The 19699-nt window shown below is 39.2% G+C and overlaps 2 protein-coding genes across 2 annotated transcripts; one reads left to right on the plus strand and one right to left on the minus strand.

Moving 5' to 3' along the window:
• Positions 1 to 3748: 3748 nt before the first annotated feature.
• On the plus strand, positions 3749 to 13062 carry LOC148722877 (uncharacterized). Its single transcript, XM_088733427.1, has 3 exons — positions 3749 to 3917; positions 7034 to 10545; positions 11859 to 13062. Exons 2-3 carry the CDS (start codon positions 7219 to 7221, stop codon positions 12708 to 12710), a joined length of 4179 nt encoding a protein of 1392 aa, XP_088589553.1. The 5' UTR covers positions 3749 to 3917; positions 7034 to 7218; the 3' UTR covers positions 12711 to 13062.
• A 650-nt stretch (positions 13063 to 13712) lies between these two features.
• Positions 13713 to 19697, minus strand: LOC111338162 (beta-alanine-activating enzyme). The gene is made up of 5 exons (XM_088732515.1): positions 18933 to 19697; positions 18281 to 18473; positions 17561 to 17972; positions 15586 to 17109; positions 13713 to 14827 (listed from the first exon to the last, which is right to left on the minus strand). The coding sequence occupies exons 1-5, from the start codon at positions 19523 to 19525 to the stop codon at positions 13950 to 13952; spliced, it is 3600 nt and encodes a 1199-aa protein (XP_088588641.1). The 5' UTR covers positions 19526 to 19697; the 3' UTR covers positions 13713 to 13949.
• Between the last annotated feature and the right edge of the window lie 2 nt (positions 19698 to 19699).

Below are 19699 nucleotides of genomic sequence, written 5' to 3' on the forward strand. Positions count from 1 at the left end.
CTTGGTACAGTTTCGGTCATTTTTGCTGTAGGGTAAAACAGGGAAAACGTTTTTCTAAATTTCTCCAAAAGTACCCCGAATCAGGAACTGAAACTTCGCACTTAGTTGGTTATAATATTCTAGTTTCTCAATGTGTAAAACTCTCTGCGGGCCGGCCTCTACTTTTCATAGTGGCAATTCGCGAACGAAGCTCAAAAATTAGATATTGCATATATTTACAATGTTTACATCCAATCTTCTCAACAACAATCGTTTCAGACAAATGAAAAGTCCAAGACTTTGAAAGAATGTTATCTTCTAAGCAATATCCCGAAGAGAAATCTCGCCTCTAGCGTTAATATTTTTAAAAAAATTGATCAAACTTCATGAAGGACTACTCGAGGTAACTACAAACATGTACCTTAAATAGCGTGCATATCGTCCACATTCCGAGTACTGTACCCTCTGTCATGGGAATTTGAGCAATCCGAAATCCTCTGACGATACACCGTTATGCTTGTCTGTCATTTGAACATGTTAAAGTTGGCTGATCCACACGAAACTATCGTAACACCGGTCATTTGTCATAAACATATACGGATACAATGAAATATATGAAGTTCATATATTTTGAACTGCGGTATTAGATACATATGGTGCACGATCCTCGCAGTAGATAGCGCTATTTAAGCAATAGCGAAAATCAGACCTGAAAAAAATCAGGCCTGTACGGGATTCGAATCCCGTACAGTGGTTCGAATCCCGTACAGGCCTGATTTTTTTCAGGTCTGATTTTCGCTATTGCTTAAATAGCGCTATCTACTGCGAGGATCGTGCACCATATGTATAAACATATACGTTATCACTATGTCGTGACGCTAGATTTCTCCTTGAAGTTTCCATCGTGTCGCTCCAAAGAAGACGACAAATGAACAGGAGGGTGGATACTTGCATTGACGTGATCATTTTCGAAGCTATTTCGTAGAGAAAAGTCTCATTTAAAACGAAAAGAAAATACCAAATTGGGTTCGCAACGTGCTGCAGGTAACTCAAAACCGCGGATCGTTTACTAGACCTAATTACTCAATTACGAGTAACAATGGAGGATTAGATGTGAATCCAATATTCTCCTTTCTGACCATGATAAACTTATTGGGCAGCAGTAGATATTACTTTTCCTGCTCCTCCTGCCCCCCCCCCCCACTCCCACCTACCCCACCCCACACCTACCACCTTATTTATTGTTGAGTGACACTCAACAATAAATAAGAAAACAAAGCTCCAATGAGCAAAATGGTGTAACAAGATTAAAATGGATTAGGAGAAAGTACTTAACACCAAAGGATAACCTACAGACAGAAATAATTCAGTAAAAGGTAGGAAACAAACAAAGTACTTGAAAACAGGAAATTGTGTGACAGAAACTATCAAAAATAGTGATTGCTACGCGAGGCATGAATTCAACAAAGACTACGAGCTAGGCTTAATATTACAACTTGAGCTAATACAGTATAAAACAGTGAAAGGGGAAAATGAAATCACTAGTGTAATGAAGCCATAATTTGGTACAGAAAACACAGGAATCATTGCAACAATGGATTGGAAGTAGGTAAGCAAAATATTACAGTTGCTATTACGAAAACAATTGCAGTTTATCATTAGCAGAGAAATTACATGCTGTGTGACAAAGGTCAGAGTAAATAAATAAAATACAGTTGTAAGATAAAAGGAATATGTGGCTAAACTAAGCAAATTCTAACCCAAAAATCACTACAAAAATACAAATGGAAACAACTACATGCTAAGCTTAGGGCTCGAGCAAACATAAAATACTGAAACATACCAAAAGCTAGCAGAGCTTACAATCCGCCTTAAGGGCACTCTTAGGAAGGCAACAAATCAACTGAACTTACCGAGCAATGGTTGTAACTTATAGTAAAATACAGGAAAAGGTAAAAATAACTTAAAACCAAATATGGGCTAGGAGCGGTCAATTAAACAGGAATTACATAAGGGAAATCGGTGTTTACTCTTACACAACAGGACAAGGGTAGGTACAGGAATAATACAATTAACACATTACTAATACAATTAACACATTACTAATACAATTAACACATTACTAATACAGTTAACACATTACTAATACAATTAACACATTACTAAAATTACTGACAAATCACTAAAATTCCAGAAAATAAAATAAACAGAGGAACGAACATGTCTTAAGTAGAAAATAAGCCTAAGTGACTCTGTCACACTCATGCAAGGCCTTGTTTAACGGTATTTCGTTTTCCTTCCTTCAATTCACTCAGTCGTCTCACGGGTGTAAAACCACTGTTAGAAAGAACTTGATCCCAAATAAAGTCTACCTTGCTGCGATTGGGTAAAAATGTTTTCCATCGAAGTAAATATTTTTCAAATAACTTAAGTAGCTCCTTTTCTAGAAACAAAAAAAGGACGCTCAGTTTTAATAGAAAGTTGCAGACCAGCTCAAATCAATCGGTGCGAAGCAATTTCCGGACTTCAACACTCCAGGAGTACAGGACACCAAACTAATTGACTGTCTCGTCCTTCACGCAGTGTCTCCAAAAACATTTTCACTTTGGAAGCTTGAACTTCAGTCGAGTTCATTGAACGTGATGTGTTCTTGCTCCAGAACTAAAAGTGAGGGCGATATTACTCCCAAAAGAAAGGGAAATCGCTTCGAACACATCATGGAGATTCATCATTTAGCAACACTCCGGGCTGAGGAGTTATATTTTCTTGAGCATAATGGGGAAAGAGTACCATAGAACCCCGTACATTCATTATGCATGCCACTTCTTTGTCTTTCACAACAAACTTTAAAAACAAAGTCTACTAGTCTGAATGCATAATTAATATATGGGGTTATATGGTACTCTTGCCCATAATGGTACTATAAAAATTTCCAGCCCTGACTGGCAAGTCATCTAACCCCTTTCTCAAGCAAGTAACTTTTCTCATTTGTTCTCGTGGCATTGTCAACACCGTGTTGGAGCCCGCATTATCGTAAATGTAAACATGAGTAATACACTCTGCCCAAGCGTGTAGGTGGGATTTAAAGGATAAGCCAGACCACCGAGGAAGAAACGAACGCAACGCCGCTTTAATGCTAGAATTCTGCTGCCATCATTGCCAGTAATGTACTCTTAAAGCGGTGAGTACATATCTCGTCGAGACAATGACCAAAAATCTTGTCTTTGTCCGATGGACTTTATATGCGAAATAATAACAGACTTGAATTTTTCTAAACCCGGAAGTGTGACTAGCGACTGTGTAGATTCCACACGGTAATCAATTTTTCTTTTTTTCAAGGATTTTCCTTGATACATTGATATGATCAGCGGGCGACACCCGAATCAATTTCAACCCAGAGGCAGTTCCACACTTTGTAGCTATGAGGGTTACTTTTTGTTATTAATGAGGTAAAAGTCATTCCTCTATTTTCTTCTCCGACAATATCTTTTCGGAGTTGTAACATGCATTATAAAATACGCATCCGATCCAGATATGTTAGAAATAACGGGAAAAAATAGTTTCGCTGAGAAACTATGTTGTTCTTCTTTAGACAGGGTCAAGACTTGTCAGCTAACCACCGAAATCTGGAGAGTAATCTTTTGTGTTTGTGGTTTGACTGCGGGTAATGAAGAAGTTTTCATTATCTGTTAATGCTGTCGCATTAGATTAGTACGGCGGCATTTAGTTTAAATTTTGTTACCAGTCTTCGCTCGGACAAGTGATGCCTGTTTTCACTGTTCGAGACAAGGTTGTACCTCGGCCAACCTAAACGAATTTCAGGGCGTTAAATTTGCTCTGAGGACCTTATTGTCAACGGTTTTACTCGACCTATATAAACGGAAAGACTAAACGGAAACGGAGGGCGATGTAACAAGGAACCTAAGGAGTGATTAAAGGTACAAACAATTCTACGAGGCCGAGCGTTTTTAATCTTTAGGACAGTATGTATTACCAACAGTTACATTATCATTGTTTTAAGTTACATGTTTGACTTGTGCTCTGCAAAGTAACTTGAACAAAATGGGAGAAAAAATCGCAGTCCATTTCGGATTTCCAAAACTGGTTCAGATACAACAGATAACAGTATAATATTCATTTCGCTCGCTTGGTTGCATGTAAACATTCCGAGGTTGAGACGGACGCGTTTCCAAGTATGACGCATTTTTGCTTCTGAATCGACAGTTACAGATCGGTTAGAATCTTTATCAGGGAGTATTTCAGAAGGAACTTTACTCAATAATTCCACAAACAACCGACAATCAACGTAAGGAACACATAAATGTGAACAAAGATAAAAGCTGCGCAATTTCCCCCTCGGCATATTCTTTTATTTTTTTTACAGTGGTTAGGTCAGATTTTCATTAGTTCAAGTTCTTAGCTTCAGGCGCGGCAGTGAGAAAATGAAAAAGAGACGGCTCAAGCATGTAAAGGCATGGCTTAAGCTCTAATCTGCATAAAATCTCGAAGCAATGGTAAATTTTCAGCCGTTTACTTTGACATTCTCTTTCAGACTTGATAAAAATGTCAAGCCTTCACTTAATGTTTGCCACAAGCGATTAAAATTGTGGTCACGTGACCAGTTATCTTGCTTTGATTGGGTTAAAGGAAATCAAAATAGGCGGTCGAAATGGCCTACAATATATTTCAATTGAGTGTTGCTGAAATTCTATGGTTGTTCCCTACTGATTCTATCCAGAAAGGTTGACGGGGATTTGCAGTTTAAGAGATAATGAACTAAACACGTCACGTGACACAATTTTTCTCTAAATATCTTGTAGAATGCAAAATACTTCTATTCCGGACAGGAATCATTTCTTCATAAAAAAAAAAAAAATAGCATTTTGCGTGATCATAAATAGTGATCATGATGAATTAATCAACCCAACATTCTTAAAGATTAAACCAGACATGAAATTACGGGATCTGCATTTTTTTTTATTTTTTTGGAGTTTTTTGTTTCCTTATATTTACAAGTGTTTATCGTAAATCTTACGGGTGATACCAAACTCTTGGATATGGAACATGAAACGGAAAATAAATAGTGATCCTCCGCAAAGCACTGTAATTACAAAGCATGATTTTTTTTTGCTGTGAATGACTAGCATCAAGTTGCACTCACGTATTAGAACTCTAGAAACCCAATTCTCTCATCTCATTTTCTCTCCTCTATTCTTTGTTTTTAATTTCAGCCCAGTCATTACGGCTTCTCTTCTCCGTTTCTCGCTCCCAGTTATAATTTACCTATTATTTATTCCACTTTTCCCTCGAGCGTTTTGTATTTTCTACATACTTTAATTTTAAAAAGAAAACGTTTTGGTTCCTTTCCGAACGATCATTTCTGCAAAGTGTACATGAGATCCCTGCAGTGGAACTAGCTTGAGGGGCTTCCCCTCATAATTTCGCTGAAAAATATTTAACGGCTAATAAGTCCTGCCAGTAGTAACATGACACACTTGGCATCAATTTAAACAGGCCGTGTATCCTTAATATGCAAAATAAACAAATAGAGGCAACTTTAAAATTGTTTTATTGACTTGAAATAAGAAGGTATGGCAAACAGTTTACTCACACACTCGCTACAGCGCACTGATGCATTCTGGGTGATACCAGAATGAAGATACGAGTACCTTGATTACTGGAATACCATATTTGTATGGGGAATACACGAGTGCGTTCACTCCTGCAAGCGCACTGATGCATTCTGGGTGATACCAGAATGGAGATACGAGTACCTTGATTACTGGAATACCATATTTGTATGAGGAATACACGAGTGCGTTCACTCCTGCAAGCGCACTGATGCATTCTGGGTGATACCAGAATGAAGATACGAGTACCTTGATTACTGGAATACCATATTTGTATGGGGAATACACGAGTGCGTTCACTCCTGCAAGCGCACTGATGCATTCTGGGTGATACCAGAATGGAGATACGAGTACCTTGATTACTGGAATACCATATTTGTATGAGGAATACACGAGTGCGTTCACTCCTGCAAGCGCACTGATGCATTCTGGGTGATACCAGAATGAAGATACGAGTACCTTGATTACTGGAATACCATATTTGTATGGGGAATACACGAGTGCGTTCACTCCTGCAAGCGCACTGATGCATTCTGGGTGATACCAGAATGGAGATACGAGTACCTTGATTACTGGAATACCATATTTGTATGAGGAATACACGAGTGCGTTCACTCCTGCAAGCGCACTGATGCATTCTGGGTGATACCAGAATGAAGATACGAGTACCTTGATTACTGGAATACCATATTTGTATGGGGAATACACGAGTGCGTTCACTCCTGCAAGCGCACTGATGCATTCTGGGTGATACCAGAATGGAGATACGAGTACCTTGATTACTGGAATACCATATTTGTATGGGGAATACACGAGTGCGTTCACTCCTGCGAGTGCATCTGAATCAGCTTTGATAATCGTGAGCGTCACCATCAACTCAATCATCGATTACATTAGCTGAAATCTTTTGCCAAAGGACATATGAACCTTGCATGTAGACTTAATTAGCTCATTGATATATTCTGTGTGACCCAATATTACAGAGCAATTAACCGTGAAACCAGAACTGGCTGAGGTTCGATTCTTCGCGGGCAGAAGTATCGGAATTTTCATTGTCCAATAGTCATTTGTTTAATTTTTAATAACATTAAAATAATTCTGAAGGAATATTAGGCACTGCACTTTGAATTTCGCTTACAATGATTCTTACATCAGCTAGATGTAATTTCGGTGTACCTTTCGTTTTCGATTCTGTTCACAGCATATTATAACTTCACTGCACGAAGTGAAAATTCACCTATGTCTCCATATGCTGAAGGTCTAAATGAAATAACTGTCCTCGATGTTATAAAGTCCTAACCTTAGTAACGAACATCCAAAGTAAGATTTTAAAATGACAGCTATCGCATCAACGAATCCTCTGATCATTTAGTACAGTTATTACATTTAGGTCTTCTCATCAATATGTCTATTTCCTGTTTTAGGTTACTTTATTTTGTATTTGGAGTACATGTGATTAAGGCTTCAAACACCAGGATCACAATGTTGAGTTGAACTACGAACTGAACGAAATGATCCAATTTTCACACACCTGATAAAATTAAAAAGGCTTTCACGTCATTTCCGAACAAAGTTAAAAAGCTCAAAAGAATGTCGTGACAAAGAGACGATGGCCTGCCCAGTCTATACTCAAGAGCAGCTAAACTACTTCAGAATTTGTCACCTAGTCAATGATCTTCTACCACAAGAACTGCGATCTATTTTTAAACAGCAGTGGGACAGTCAATACCGGACAACGTTGGGAGAATGGAACGATACACCTCAAAATGGACTGGACTTCTACAACAAGGAATCTCCCCGGAGACGAACACGAAATGCTCGTCTGCTGGAAACAATAAGAAAGGGAAATAGAGCAAAGTGGGATTGCACTACACTCTTTTTTGCAATCCTTTACTCTGATTCAATTGGCCGTGGACTCAGTGCAGATGTTCGCTCGAATGTCAATGATCTCAGAGAGTTTCGCAATGAAGAGTTCGCCCACATGCCACAGGGTCAGCTGTCAGATCTACAGTTCAGAGCTGCCGTCCATAAAGTTGAGATTGCATTTCGGTTTCTTGGTCTCTCCACAACTGAAATTCAAAATATCTGCAAGCAGGAAAGTTTCCCAACGGATGAGCTTCGATGTGTTCGAGAAAGCGTTCAGAGCCTCCTCCAAGAGCTCCGCGAAGCCAATTTTGATCTACAAACCTCTGAAGAACAACGTCGGTCCCTTGTAAAACGATATCAATTCCTTGAAGAGCAACATCAAGTCCTCGAAGAACAACATCACGTTCTTCTACAACAGAATCAAGTCTTTGACCAAAAGCATCAAGTCCTCGAAGAGCGACACCATATCCTTGAGGAGCAGTTACATAATGAAGCCTTACCATTCTGCATTCTTCCGCCCAAACCATCCCACGAAATCGCATCTCGCGAGAGTGAGGTTGATAAAATAACGAAACAGCTTGAACGACTTAGAGAAGCAAATGGAAATGGTTTGAGTTACTTATATATTTCGGGTAATCCTGGAAGTGGTAAATCTCAACTAGCCGGTATGGTAGCTCAGAAATTCTACGAAGCAGCCAACAAAGACCTCAAAACCCCGATGTTCGTAATGACTCTAAATGCTGAAAGTTCAAAAACGCTCTTGGAATCGTACGCTTCTTTAGCAAGATATATCAAGTGCCCTGAATACACTGTCATGTGCACCTTAAACTCAACAGAGATGCAATTTGAAGAAAAAATTGACAATCTAAGGGATTCAATAGCAACCAAAATTGCTCTTTACGGATCTTGGCTCTTGGTGATCGATAATGTCACAAGTTTATCTGACGTTCATGATTTTCTCCCTTGGCCTGGAAATAAACAATGGAAAAAAGGCCAGTTGCTTATAACAACACAGAACACTTCATCTATCCCCTCTGAAAGCTCCTTTGCCTCTCACATCTCAGTGAGTGTGGGCATGGCGCCCACAGATGCCTGTTGCTTTTTAGCAAAGGTCTCTGGGATCAGACAACAAGGAGTTGAAGATAAAGTCGCGAAGGCATTAGATTACCAGCCCCTCGCGTTGGCCAGTGCAGGTGTGTACGTCAAAAAGATTCGTGAGAGTAAAATTGATAGAAACTTCGGATGGAAGGAGTATTTAGGAAAGCTTAACAAAGGTTTGCGAACCCTTACTGAAAAAGAACTCACACAAACTAATCAGAGCTACAGAAAATCCATGACTGTGGCAACAAGGATGGCCATTGAAGGAGTTATCAACGATGATAGTGTTGTGAAAACCACCTTTACTTTCTTCTCCTTTTGTTCACCTGAACCCTTGCATCTGGACATCGTTACGAATTACATTTTGAGTGAAGAGAAACATTTGGAGAGAGAAGAAGTTGCTCTTCAGATCCAAGGTTACTCACTTCTTATGTTCGAAGAAAGACAAAATGGAGTCTTTGTTAAAGTGCATCAAGTTGTGCATGAAGTCAGCAAATCTGTGATCATCGACTGTCGGGGACCTGATGAACACGTTCAAATTGTTACACTAGCTGTAAAGTCATTCAACCAATTCTTAGACACTCGCCTTCCACGCACTTGGTACGACTTAGACTCTAAAAGTGACAGTAAGCATCTCATTCCACATTTGAACTTGTTTGCTGTAGAAGTTGAAAATGTTTTCCTTCACAAAGATAAATTTCAAGTTTTCAAGGAGGGTTTTTCCAAAGATTCCAGAGCGGTGAAATATTTCAGAAGACTAGGAGAAATCTGCTGGAATCACCACGAATTTGTGAGCGCAAAACGTTTTTGCGACTCAGCTTTGAAAGTGGTCGAAATGAATGAAGGCTTCGTCGGTGTAGATCATGCTGATATATGTAGCCTATTAGGCATGATCCTTCTGAAAATGGGTGAACTACAACATGCAAAAGAGAATTCTCAACGTGCTTTAAAAATCAAGCAAAAAGAGCTTGGACCCGAACATGTTGACCTGGTAAATACCTATAATTGCTTAGGTCTTGTTCAGCGCAGAATGGGTGACCTGCAAAATGCCAAGAAGAATCATGAACGTGCTCTGGACATTCAGCTAAAACATCTCGGACCCGAGCATGTTGATCTGGTTAATACATACCTTCATCTAGGAAATGTACAGTTCGAGTCAGGTGACTTGAATCAGGCCATGGAGTTTTACAATCGTACTTTGAACATCCAGGTGGAGAACCTCGGCCAGGATCACATTTTTGTGGCGGTTTCATTTACTACCATGGGTACAGTGCAAAGTAAATTGGGAAACTTCCAACAGGCCAAGGAGTATTATGAAAAAGCTCTACAAATTTGGTTGAAAAAGCCTGGACCCCAACATGTGAATGTCGCGCGTACTTACTCTGGCTTGGCTAAAGTACAGCGTAACTTGGGTGACCTGCCCCAGGCCAAGCATTATTGTGAACTTGCCCTAAATATTGAAATGAAAAAGCTTGGACCCGAGCACGTCGATGTCGCAGTTACTTACTCCAACTTGGCTGATGTACATTGGAAATTGGGTGACTTGCAAGAGGCCAAGGATTATTATGAACGTGCTCTGAACATTCTTTTGAAAAACTTTGGACACAAGCATGTTGATGTCGCGTATATTTACCATAACCTGGGTAATGTGCAGTATGACTTAGATGACCTTCAACAGGCCAAGGCTTTTTATGAACGTGCTCTAGAAATTAAGTTGAAAAAGCTTGGACCCGAGCATGTTGATGTCGCACCTACTTACTCAAGTCTGAGTAATGTGCAGCGTGACTTGGGTGATCTGCATCGGGCCAAGGAGTGTTGTGAACGTGCTCTAAACATTCGACAGAAAAAGCTTGGTCCCGAGCATGTTGATGCCCAGCGTACTCGCAATCAGTTACGTAATTTGCAGTCTGCCTTGGACGGCCTGCAATGCGGCAGGGAACGTCGCGAACGGAGAAAATACTGCGTAATTTCTTAATGATATTCTTATCACGACAGTTTGGGGGAGACAAACAACGAAAAATTTGTAACATAAAGTTTTAGATGTAAGCGTGGATGAATTTAATGTAAAACCCTAATGAATGTTCTTGTAAGTAAGAAAACCCTTGGTGGTGCAATTCGGTTGTTAATTTCCTCAAGTGACATGTCGTAGTTCAGTGAAGCAGTTTGCGAAAGAGCATTTACAACCTTGTGTCTCTGTAAAACATTTTTTAGGACCTGACCAGAGATAAGGCAAATAATCATAATGAAGGAAATCTGCGTGTAACTAAGTGTTTTTTTTAACAGAAGTGCTTTCAGGACAAAACTAGACGTGTAAATATAGTTAATCTGATACGCTATTCGTTGAAACGAACATGACAATTAGTCTATCTAACACAACGAATATATGAAATTGTGCGAGGATCGTGCACAAATGAATTAGTCTATCTGTTCAGGGAACGATAGTTTCTTATATAATGATAATAATAATAATAATAATAATAATAATAATAATAAAACGATAATAATCTAGCAATGGACATTCCACTGGGTGGCTCTTCTTATCCACTGTTTCCAGATCGAATTGGAATTTGGAATGTTGGTTTTTTGTGGAGGGAGGAATACCGGGGGACCCGGAGAAAAACCCTCGGAGGACGAGAACCAACAACAAACTCAACCCACATGTGACGCTATGTCCGGGAGTCGAACCCGGGCCACAGTTGTGGAAGGCGAGTGCTCTCACCACTGCGCCATCCCTGCTCTCTGTAAATGTTTGAAAAGTTTAAGGCTCTTATAGGGGTAACTAAGAAGCGAATTGATGCTGGTTATTGCAGTTTTTCAGACAGGGTATGTAGATATGAATGATAATTCATATCTACATACCCTGTCTGAAAAACTGCAATAATTTGGATATATCAACAAAGTTGAAGTGGTAAATTGGCCACCGTAACGATTACAAAAGCTGACGTTTCGAGCGTTAGCCCTTCGTCGGAGCGAAAGATTAAATTATTTCGTAAATAATTTATAAATTATTATTATTTCGAAATAATAATAGTTTATAAATTATTATTATTTCGTAAATAATTTATAAATTATTTCCAAATTATTTCGTTACTCCCACCGACGCAGCCCCAAACAGTTTTTTTCGAAACTATCAGCCTTTATTCATTAGAAAAACTGCAAGACAACCCCAGGCACTTTTGGTCTTTCCATTCAATGAAATCTAAATCCAAGCGACTGAATCTGTTGCGTCAATTATTCTTCATCTGATCTAACTTCTAAGACTGAGCTATTCAACAGTCATAATGTTTCATCTACAAAAAGTCTCAACTTGATGTTAGCTTGTCCTATCCAGACGTTATAAATCCGAATTTGCTGTCTGATTTGTGTGTCTTAGCCCTTGATGTTCAGAAGGCCTTGTCCAATATTAATCTTAACAAAGCACCTGGACCTGACCAACTGCCTCCCCGTATTTTGCGAAGATGTGCAGAGGAACTATCAACACCCTTGGCGCGCTTATTTAATTTATCATTAAGATCTGGTGTAATGCCAAAGCTATGGAAATCGGCCAACATTACTCCTGTACATAAAGGTGACAAAAAGGAATTGGTGGAAAATTGCAGATCCATATCACTACTACCAATTTCTGCAAAATGTTTTGAGAGATTTGTATGTGACGCTAGATATGATCATATTTTCCCCCATTCAACCGAATGGCAGCATAGCCTTGTCAAGGGTAGGTCATGTGTGACTCAATTGATTGTGACCCATTATCACTGGGCCAAGGCTCTTGATGACGACTGTCACGTGAATGTTAAATTGGGTGATATACAGCATAAATTGGGGGACCTGAAAAAGTCCAAACAGTATTTTCAACAAGCTTTAGACATCCAATCGAAGAAACTTGAACCGGATCATATTTATCTCGCGCTTTCTAACACCGACTTGGGTGATGTACATCGTGAATTGGGCGACTTAGAACAGGCCAAGGAATATTTTGAACGTGCCTTAAATATTCGAATGAAAAAGTTTGGTCACAAGCATGTTGACGTAAAGCGTAATCAAGATCAGTTGTGTGAGGTACAGCTTGCCTTGGATAACCTGCAACACGTCAAGGAACGTCAAGAACGTGCAAAGAAAGATTGCTGTGCCATTTCTTAATGGTATTCTTTTTGTCTAGATTTTGTTAGAAATTGAAAAAAAAAGGAAATTCCCAGAAAAAGTTTTTAGCCGCACTCCAGGAGAGATTCATTGTTAACAGCCAAGTGACTGTCCCTGTAAGTAAGAAAGGTCTTTGTGGGACCATTGAGTCTTTAATTTCCCAAAGTAATAGGTCGTAGTTAAGTGCATAACTATTTTAATAGGCTATTCGTCTGGCAAGAATGATCGTATTGCAGGAAACCCACGTGTAACTATTGCCTTTTCAAACAGAGGTGCTTCAAAGACAAAATGAGACGTGTTCATAATTAATCTGATGTACTCTTCGATAGAATAAACATGATTATTCCAGTCATCTGGGGGACGATTATGACTGACCTAGATGCAAGGAACAATTATTTTCTGGGGGGGAGGGGGTGGTTAAAGAAAGAACATAACCACCATTGCCGAGCTAATACACTTCGCAGGTGGAAGACTTTGATTAAAGGAAAATCCGCACAACTTGAGGCGGAATTCTTTCTTCCACTGTAACTTTTGAATTAGTCAAATTCAGTCAAGAAGTGAAAAAAAGTAATTCACCCGTCAATAAGTGAACGATGCAAAAAGTTATTTCCAACTATTCTCGTTTCGTAGCTATAATTTGTTTTAGGAATACAAAGGCTGAAATCAGAAAATCGAGTACCATTATGAGGGAAGGGGGGTAGATGGAATTCATACGATTTTGCTTATTTTAAAATTTGCCCAGTTAACCCTCCCTTACCTCCCCCTCTGGGGCTCTGTAGTATTCTGATGGTCTCCCTTATTGACAGGCAATTTTCCACAGTCTCTCTTTAAACTCTGTTAGAGATGATTGATCTCCCCACTCCCCCAGAAAACCATGTGACCCCCTACAATCTTCCCAGCCCCTCCCCTCCCCCCATGACTGGTCCCTAAGTTTAATAAGAATATCAGCTTGATGAAGATAATTTGTTAATAGCATATTCTTATGTGGATAACAACAGAGAAAAAAGTTTTCCGATTTAGTTCATCTTGCCGCTAAAATATTTGATAAATTTGCCTTTTCATTCTTAAAGAGGTTAACAAGAACAGATCCTAATTCAACTTTGTAATTTACAATATTTTCAGTCCCATGTCTGCAGAAAAAAATATTTAGTTTGGGAATTATTGAAATTAAAATATAAGTGCTTTTTTTTTAGATGAGTGAAAGGGGAATTCTGTTTTTTAAATCAACAATGCTAGTAGTTACTTTTTGGTTCCATATAATATATTAAGCGAGTAAAGATAGTTGTCCCTGCAGCCAATAAGAATTTGATTGTCAACTACAACAGGCGAAGAAAATACTTCACCAGGCAATGAATAAAAAGCTAACAGAACTCCTGAATAAAAATCTAGAATATACAGGGTTCCAACACTTGACAGAGCAAACACTGCTAATTGAGTGTCACACTTGTCACAACACCCTGCATTATCTGTTGAGTGACAGGAAATATTGCTGTTCACCATGGCTACATAAGGACTTGAATACACTGGCCCATCAGTTGTAAAACTCCATGAGAGCTCTCCATTTAGTGACAAGCAATACACACATTTGTCATGAGAGCCAAACACAATACAGCCAGAGAGCCTGCAATCATGTGTTACATCCTGGTACAAAGTTGATGAACAGAACACTGAAGCTTGGGTCTCAAACTCCCATAGCTTATTACATTGAAAGTCAAAACAATAAACAAATCCATTGACGCATGCACAAACTATACCAATGGGTGTCAATAATGGTGATGCAAACACCGGCTTAGGACACTGCTGACTCCAAAGTACTGTATGTTTGGTAGCATCAATGGCAAGAAGACAGCCAGTCAGTGTAGCAATGAATACTAAGTGTGGTTTCTTACTAATACATGGAGAACTGAAACAAGATCCTCCACCACAGTGTATTGCAGCAATGCACTGCCTGTTTGTAACATCAAGGACATACAAATGGTGGTCATGTGACCCTACCCAGGCCAATCCAGTCTGTGGGTCAATGCAGGGAGAACTTTTCACAGCTGCACCTGTTTGGAATGTCCAACTTATTTCACCAGTGAAGCGGCTGAGTACATATACTTGGCCATCATAACAGCCTAGAAAAAAAAATATTAGGTTTCAGTTGATGAGATGGGGAGCAGATAATTGTCTCCGTTATTATGGGGACTTTTCCAGGGTTTTTGTTCCTAGGTCTCAGATTGATTTTTCCAGTGCTCCAAATTTCATCTTAAAAACCTTTAAGATTTTAAAATCAATTTTCCTTACTTAATCTACATACTTTTCTTAGAACCTAAACTTTGAAAACTTTATTGCTTGAGTTAAGCAGATTTTCAGGACTTCCCAAGACACATAGCCTTTTTCCAGGACATTGCAGTCCTAGAAAATGTAAATATAAAATTCCAAATATTCCAGGACCCATACAAAACCAGCTGTTACAGAGGAGGCCATATTAGCTTTCAAGCTTTACCAAAAATTGTTAATTATATTTTTTGCAAGGCACGGTGTTTAATTTGTCTCAGTTTAAGCTAAAAGAAGGGAGGGGATGGAAGGGTGGGGGAAGGTTTGGAAGAAAAATGAATTAATGAAATGAATAACAAAATAAGCAGCAGGCTCTTTTCTCCTGAGAATGTTTACAATGGATATATATTCTTACATTGAGAATTTTAATATTGGTAGTGCAAAAAACACTCTAGAGAAAGTGAAAACAAGGTCAATACATGTACTTTAAACACTCAAGTGTACATTCAGATCCTGTAACATAATTACAAGGTTTACCATATTTGCCTAGCAATTTATTCCTGGTTTGCTCCCACAGTGTACTCCTTAGTATCTAAAAACAACATACAATACTTACCCACTACAACATATCTACCACAAAGTGAAAGAGCTGCAGAGGATTCTATTCTGTCCCCCAGTCTACTCTCCCACAGTACTTTGCCATCACTCAGTCTGATGCACATGAACACATGACTGTGGGAACCAATGAAAACTTCCCCCTCAGACCTCCCTGGTGCATGCACCACAAGAGGTGAGGCATCAATACATTTGTAAAGACAAGTTCGCCAATGACAAGAAACGGAAACTTTCCCTTCTGCAATGTTAAAATTTCTTGTATCTGGGTTGACAGCCATGGAACCTTTATGATCTTGGACAGAAGAGAAGAACTGGTCAGGGACCTTTGGTATTAATGGTGACCCTGCTACCTCACAAGGTACAGCACTGGCTGAGACACGGGCTTGACTGGCAGAAAATGTCTGTGCCTTGCTTGCCACAACCCCATCTGTGCTTGGTGTTGAGTGTTTACAAATGTTACAAACGTTAAACTGGTTTTGTCTCTGCATAGAACAAAAACAGGTTTTCAATTCAGTTACATCTGACAGTGCAGTTATGTTAGAATCCTTATTTTCTTCTAGGGCCTGGATCTTTTTTGCTGCCTTACTGTTGTAATGGGAGGCAGCATCAGCCAGAGTTGAGAACAATCTTTTCGTGCTAAGAACAGGTATTTCTTCAAAAGGAACACTGGATGAAGGAGCTGGAGATATTTTGTTTGTATCTTCATGAAGATGATGTGTCTCCTTAGAGCTCAGATCATTTCTTTCATTGGGAATATTGAGTTTCCCCTCAAGGTAGTTACAAAGAACACCAAAAGGTTTTGTTAAAATTATGTCCAATAACTCTGACAGATCAACTTCTGTCTCCTCTTCAGTAACAAATGTCTCAATTAATTCCATCAGCCTTACTGCATTAAGAGATGACCCACCACAAGAGATAAACATGTCATCTTCCTTAAAATCTCTTTGTTTGATATGAAACAAATCCTTGGCCTGTTTTTTCACATTGTCTGTAAAAACCTTCTCTTCACCACTGGTTTCACTGACTCCCAACACTTCATTCCAGGCATATCTGAGAAACTCTCTAGTAGACATGTCCTTTAGCTTTGTTCTTTTCTGGGCCTCAACCAATAAGGAGCCTCTATTGACCTTCCCATGGGCTGTCATTGGCAGATGAGAAATCATATGTACAGAGTCAGGCTGAGCATCAACCGGTAAGACCCTCCATATGCTTCTTTTAAAAGATGACAATTCATTGTCATCATGTGACAGAGATTTGCTTACTATAAATAAATGAAGTTTATCAAGTTTTCTGGTGGCAGTTTTGTCTAAAACCAGGGAACATGTTATTCCTGGGATCTGCTCAGAAATTTGCTGTTCAATCCAATCAAGATTTATTCTTTTGCCCATTCGCTTGATCTGCCTGTCTTTGCGTCCTCGGTAGCAAATGGTGTTGTCTTTCACAAATGCCCAATCCCCTGTGGCACGCATTGTTCCTGGTTGGAGTTGGGTCTCATTGTTTAGAAGACACACCCTATTTGATCCACCTAACAAAGGAGAAAAAAAATCAGATTTACATGATCCCAGAAATAACATGTTTCCTGGTTTTAGACAAAACTGCCAACAGAAAACTTGATAAACTTCATTTATTTATAGTAAGCAAATCTCTGTCACATGATGACAATGAATTGTCATCACTGGTTTGTCAGCGCAAGCTGTTATGTGTCTACCCTCTTTAAATAAAGTCGATTATTATTATGATTTCTCCTTAAAATGGAAAAAAATAGGCCTGCATGTCCCCTCCTAAAAAGAGAGAAAAAAAATCAGATTTGCATGTTCTCTCCCCAATTACTCACTACATATGATCTACATTGAATGCAGAGGCAAGCAAACATCAGTATCAAAGAAATCATGTATCACACTTGTAAACATTAAAGCCATCTTCTATAGCCTTTCATCATCTAATAAGCTTTAAGTTAGTCACCACAATTAACTAACCAATGTATATTTGTCCCACTCCTTCTGAAACAATTTCCCCATTTTCATCTTGCACCTCAATGATTGTGTCCGACAGAGGAGCACCTAGTGGTACTTTAGAATCATTAACTTCCTTGGCTGAGTAGTTCTCCAGATCTCTGTGTCGAAATGTTACATTTTCACAAAGATCACCACTTCCATTCTCCAATTTGCAATCAGTAATTTTATGACAAGATGCCCAGCAGGAAACCTCTGTGATGCCATAAAGATTGTAGATTGAGGTTTTACTCTGAAGAGACCTCCATTTCCCGAGGGTGGAGAGGGTGGGGCAGGTTTCCCCACCAAATGCCAGCACTCTGAGAGATGAATCTTTACTGAGAATCTTTGACTGAATTAGTTCTTGACCAATGTGATACATCAAGGATGGAGTGGGCTGTTTAAGATATAGAAATAAAACTTAGTTGCTTTGCAAAAGAACTTAATATGCTGTACCACTTTGTTTTATAGGTGATCTGTGCAATCATTCACTCCAGGTGGTTTTCTGACAACGTTGCAGGAACAAATTTCAGTTTGTATGTGCATTTTCTCATAGTTAATCTTTGCTGAGGAATCGCTTGTCAGTTTTGAGTATCTGGTTCAAGAAAAGGGGGGAAGTCAATCCCGTCCTTTTCTTATATTATATTATTGGTAGCACCAACTGGTGTATGGTTTTCAGGGTCTTGTATCTCAAAAAACTCTTACCTGTAAAATAGTCACCCTTTCTTCATCAAAAAGAATATTGCAAAGCTTAGACGGCACCATTTTAACACTGTCTGGCACAATTACAAGTCTGGCTCCTGCTGCAAATGCTGTGAACATCTGAACAATGAAAGGATCAAAGGTGTAGGGAGAGGTAAGGAATATTACATCTTCAGACGTCACTTGGAAAATGTTCCTGTTGAATATAAAGATTATGCATTACTTTTAGTCCTAGATTAAACATTTTTTTATAAATGTTGTGGTGTATGGATTTTACAAGATGATTCAGGTGCTGTTGTAAGCGTGCCATGCAGAATATTTAAAGCTTTCAAGAACGAGGTGTGCATTACTTTATACAAAGGTGTCAAGCTGCTCAAACTGAAACAACAGAGTATTTAATCAAGATTTGCACACCTCTTTGCAGTCATTGCAGTTAATTTGCATTCACATAACCTTTGCCATGATTTTCATGAAGTAGGTAGGTAAATTACCACTGAACACGTTGCCAGGTGGGAGGCGTGGGGGCCTCATGGTTTGTGCGCATGACTCTGAATCAAGTGGTTCAGGTTTGAGCCCTGGCTGGGGACACTGTGTTACCTTTTGTCTTTATCACCCCTAAATCTAATACAGTGACTAAACATTGGCGCAGACTCACCTCAAGTCAATAATATTTGGCACTATACACATGTGTGGCACTCTGATGACTTTTGCTTCACCTGTTGTGCCAGACGTCTGCATGACATATGCAAGGCCTTGATTCTCAGTATTCGGTTTTTCTTCCTTCAGTTCATCCAGTCGTCTTATGGGTATAAAACCACTGTTAGCAAGAACTTGATTCCAAACAAATTCTACTTTGCTGCCTTCGGGTAAAGACGTTTTCCATTGCAGTAAACAATTTTCAAATGAATCGCGTAGATCTTCCTCTAGAAACAAAATATGGACGCTCAGTTTTAATAAAAACTTGCAGACCATGTCTGGAAGCCAATTCAAATCAATGGGTGCGAAGCAATTTCCAGACTTCAACACTCCAAGAATACAAGACACCAAACTAATTGATTGTTTGGAGTATAGCGCTACTGTTTCTTGTCCTTTGCACACTGTCTTCAAAAATGTTTTCACTTTGGACACTTGAGCTTCGAGTTCGTTGTATGTGATGTGTTCTTGCATTGACCCAGAATTAAAGGTGACGGCGACATTACTCCCAAAAGAACGGGAGGTCGCATCGAACAGTGCATCGAGAGTCGCCATCAAGCGAACTTATTTTAAATCATCTAGAGCAATAGTACTCGAAAAGAGTTCCCCAGTACAAGGAAAAAGTCATTAGAAACTTTTATCGTGTAATTTCAATATTTTAAACTATTTTCTCGGTGCTACAAATGCGCAAAAATTCAATGGATTCATCCGCCATGTTGAAGCCCGCTC

The sequence above is a fragment of the Stylophora pistillata genome, chromosome 9 (genome assembly GCF_964205215.1).
Source record: "Stylophora pistillata chromosome 9, jaStyPist1.2, whole genome shotgun sequence".
In the NCBI taxonomy this organism is placed as follows: domain Eukaryota; kingdom Metazoa; phylum Cnidaria; class Anthozoa; order Scleractinia; family Pocilloporidae; genus Stylophora; species Stylophora pistillata.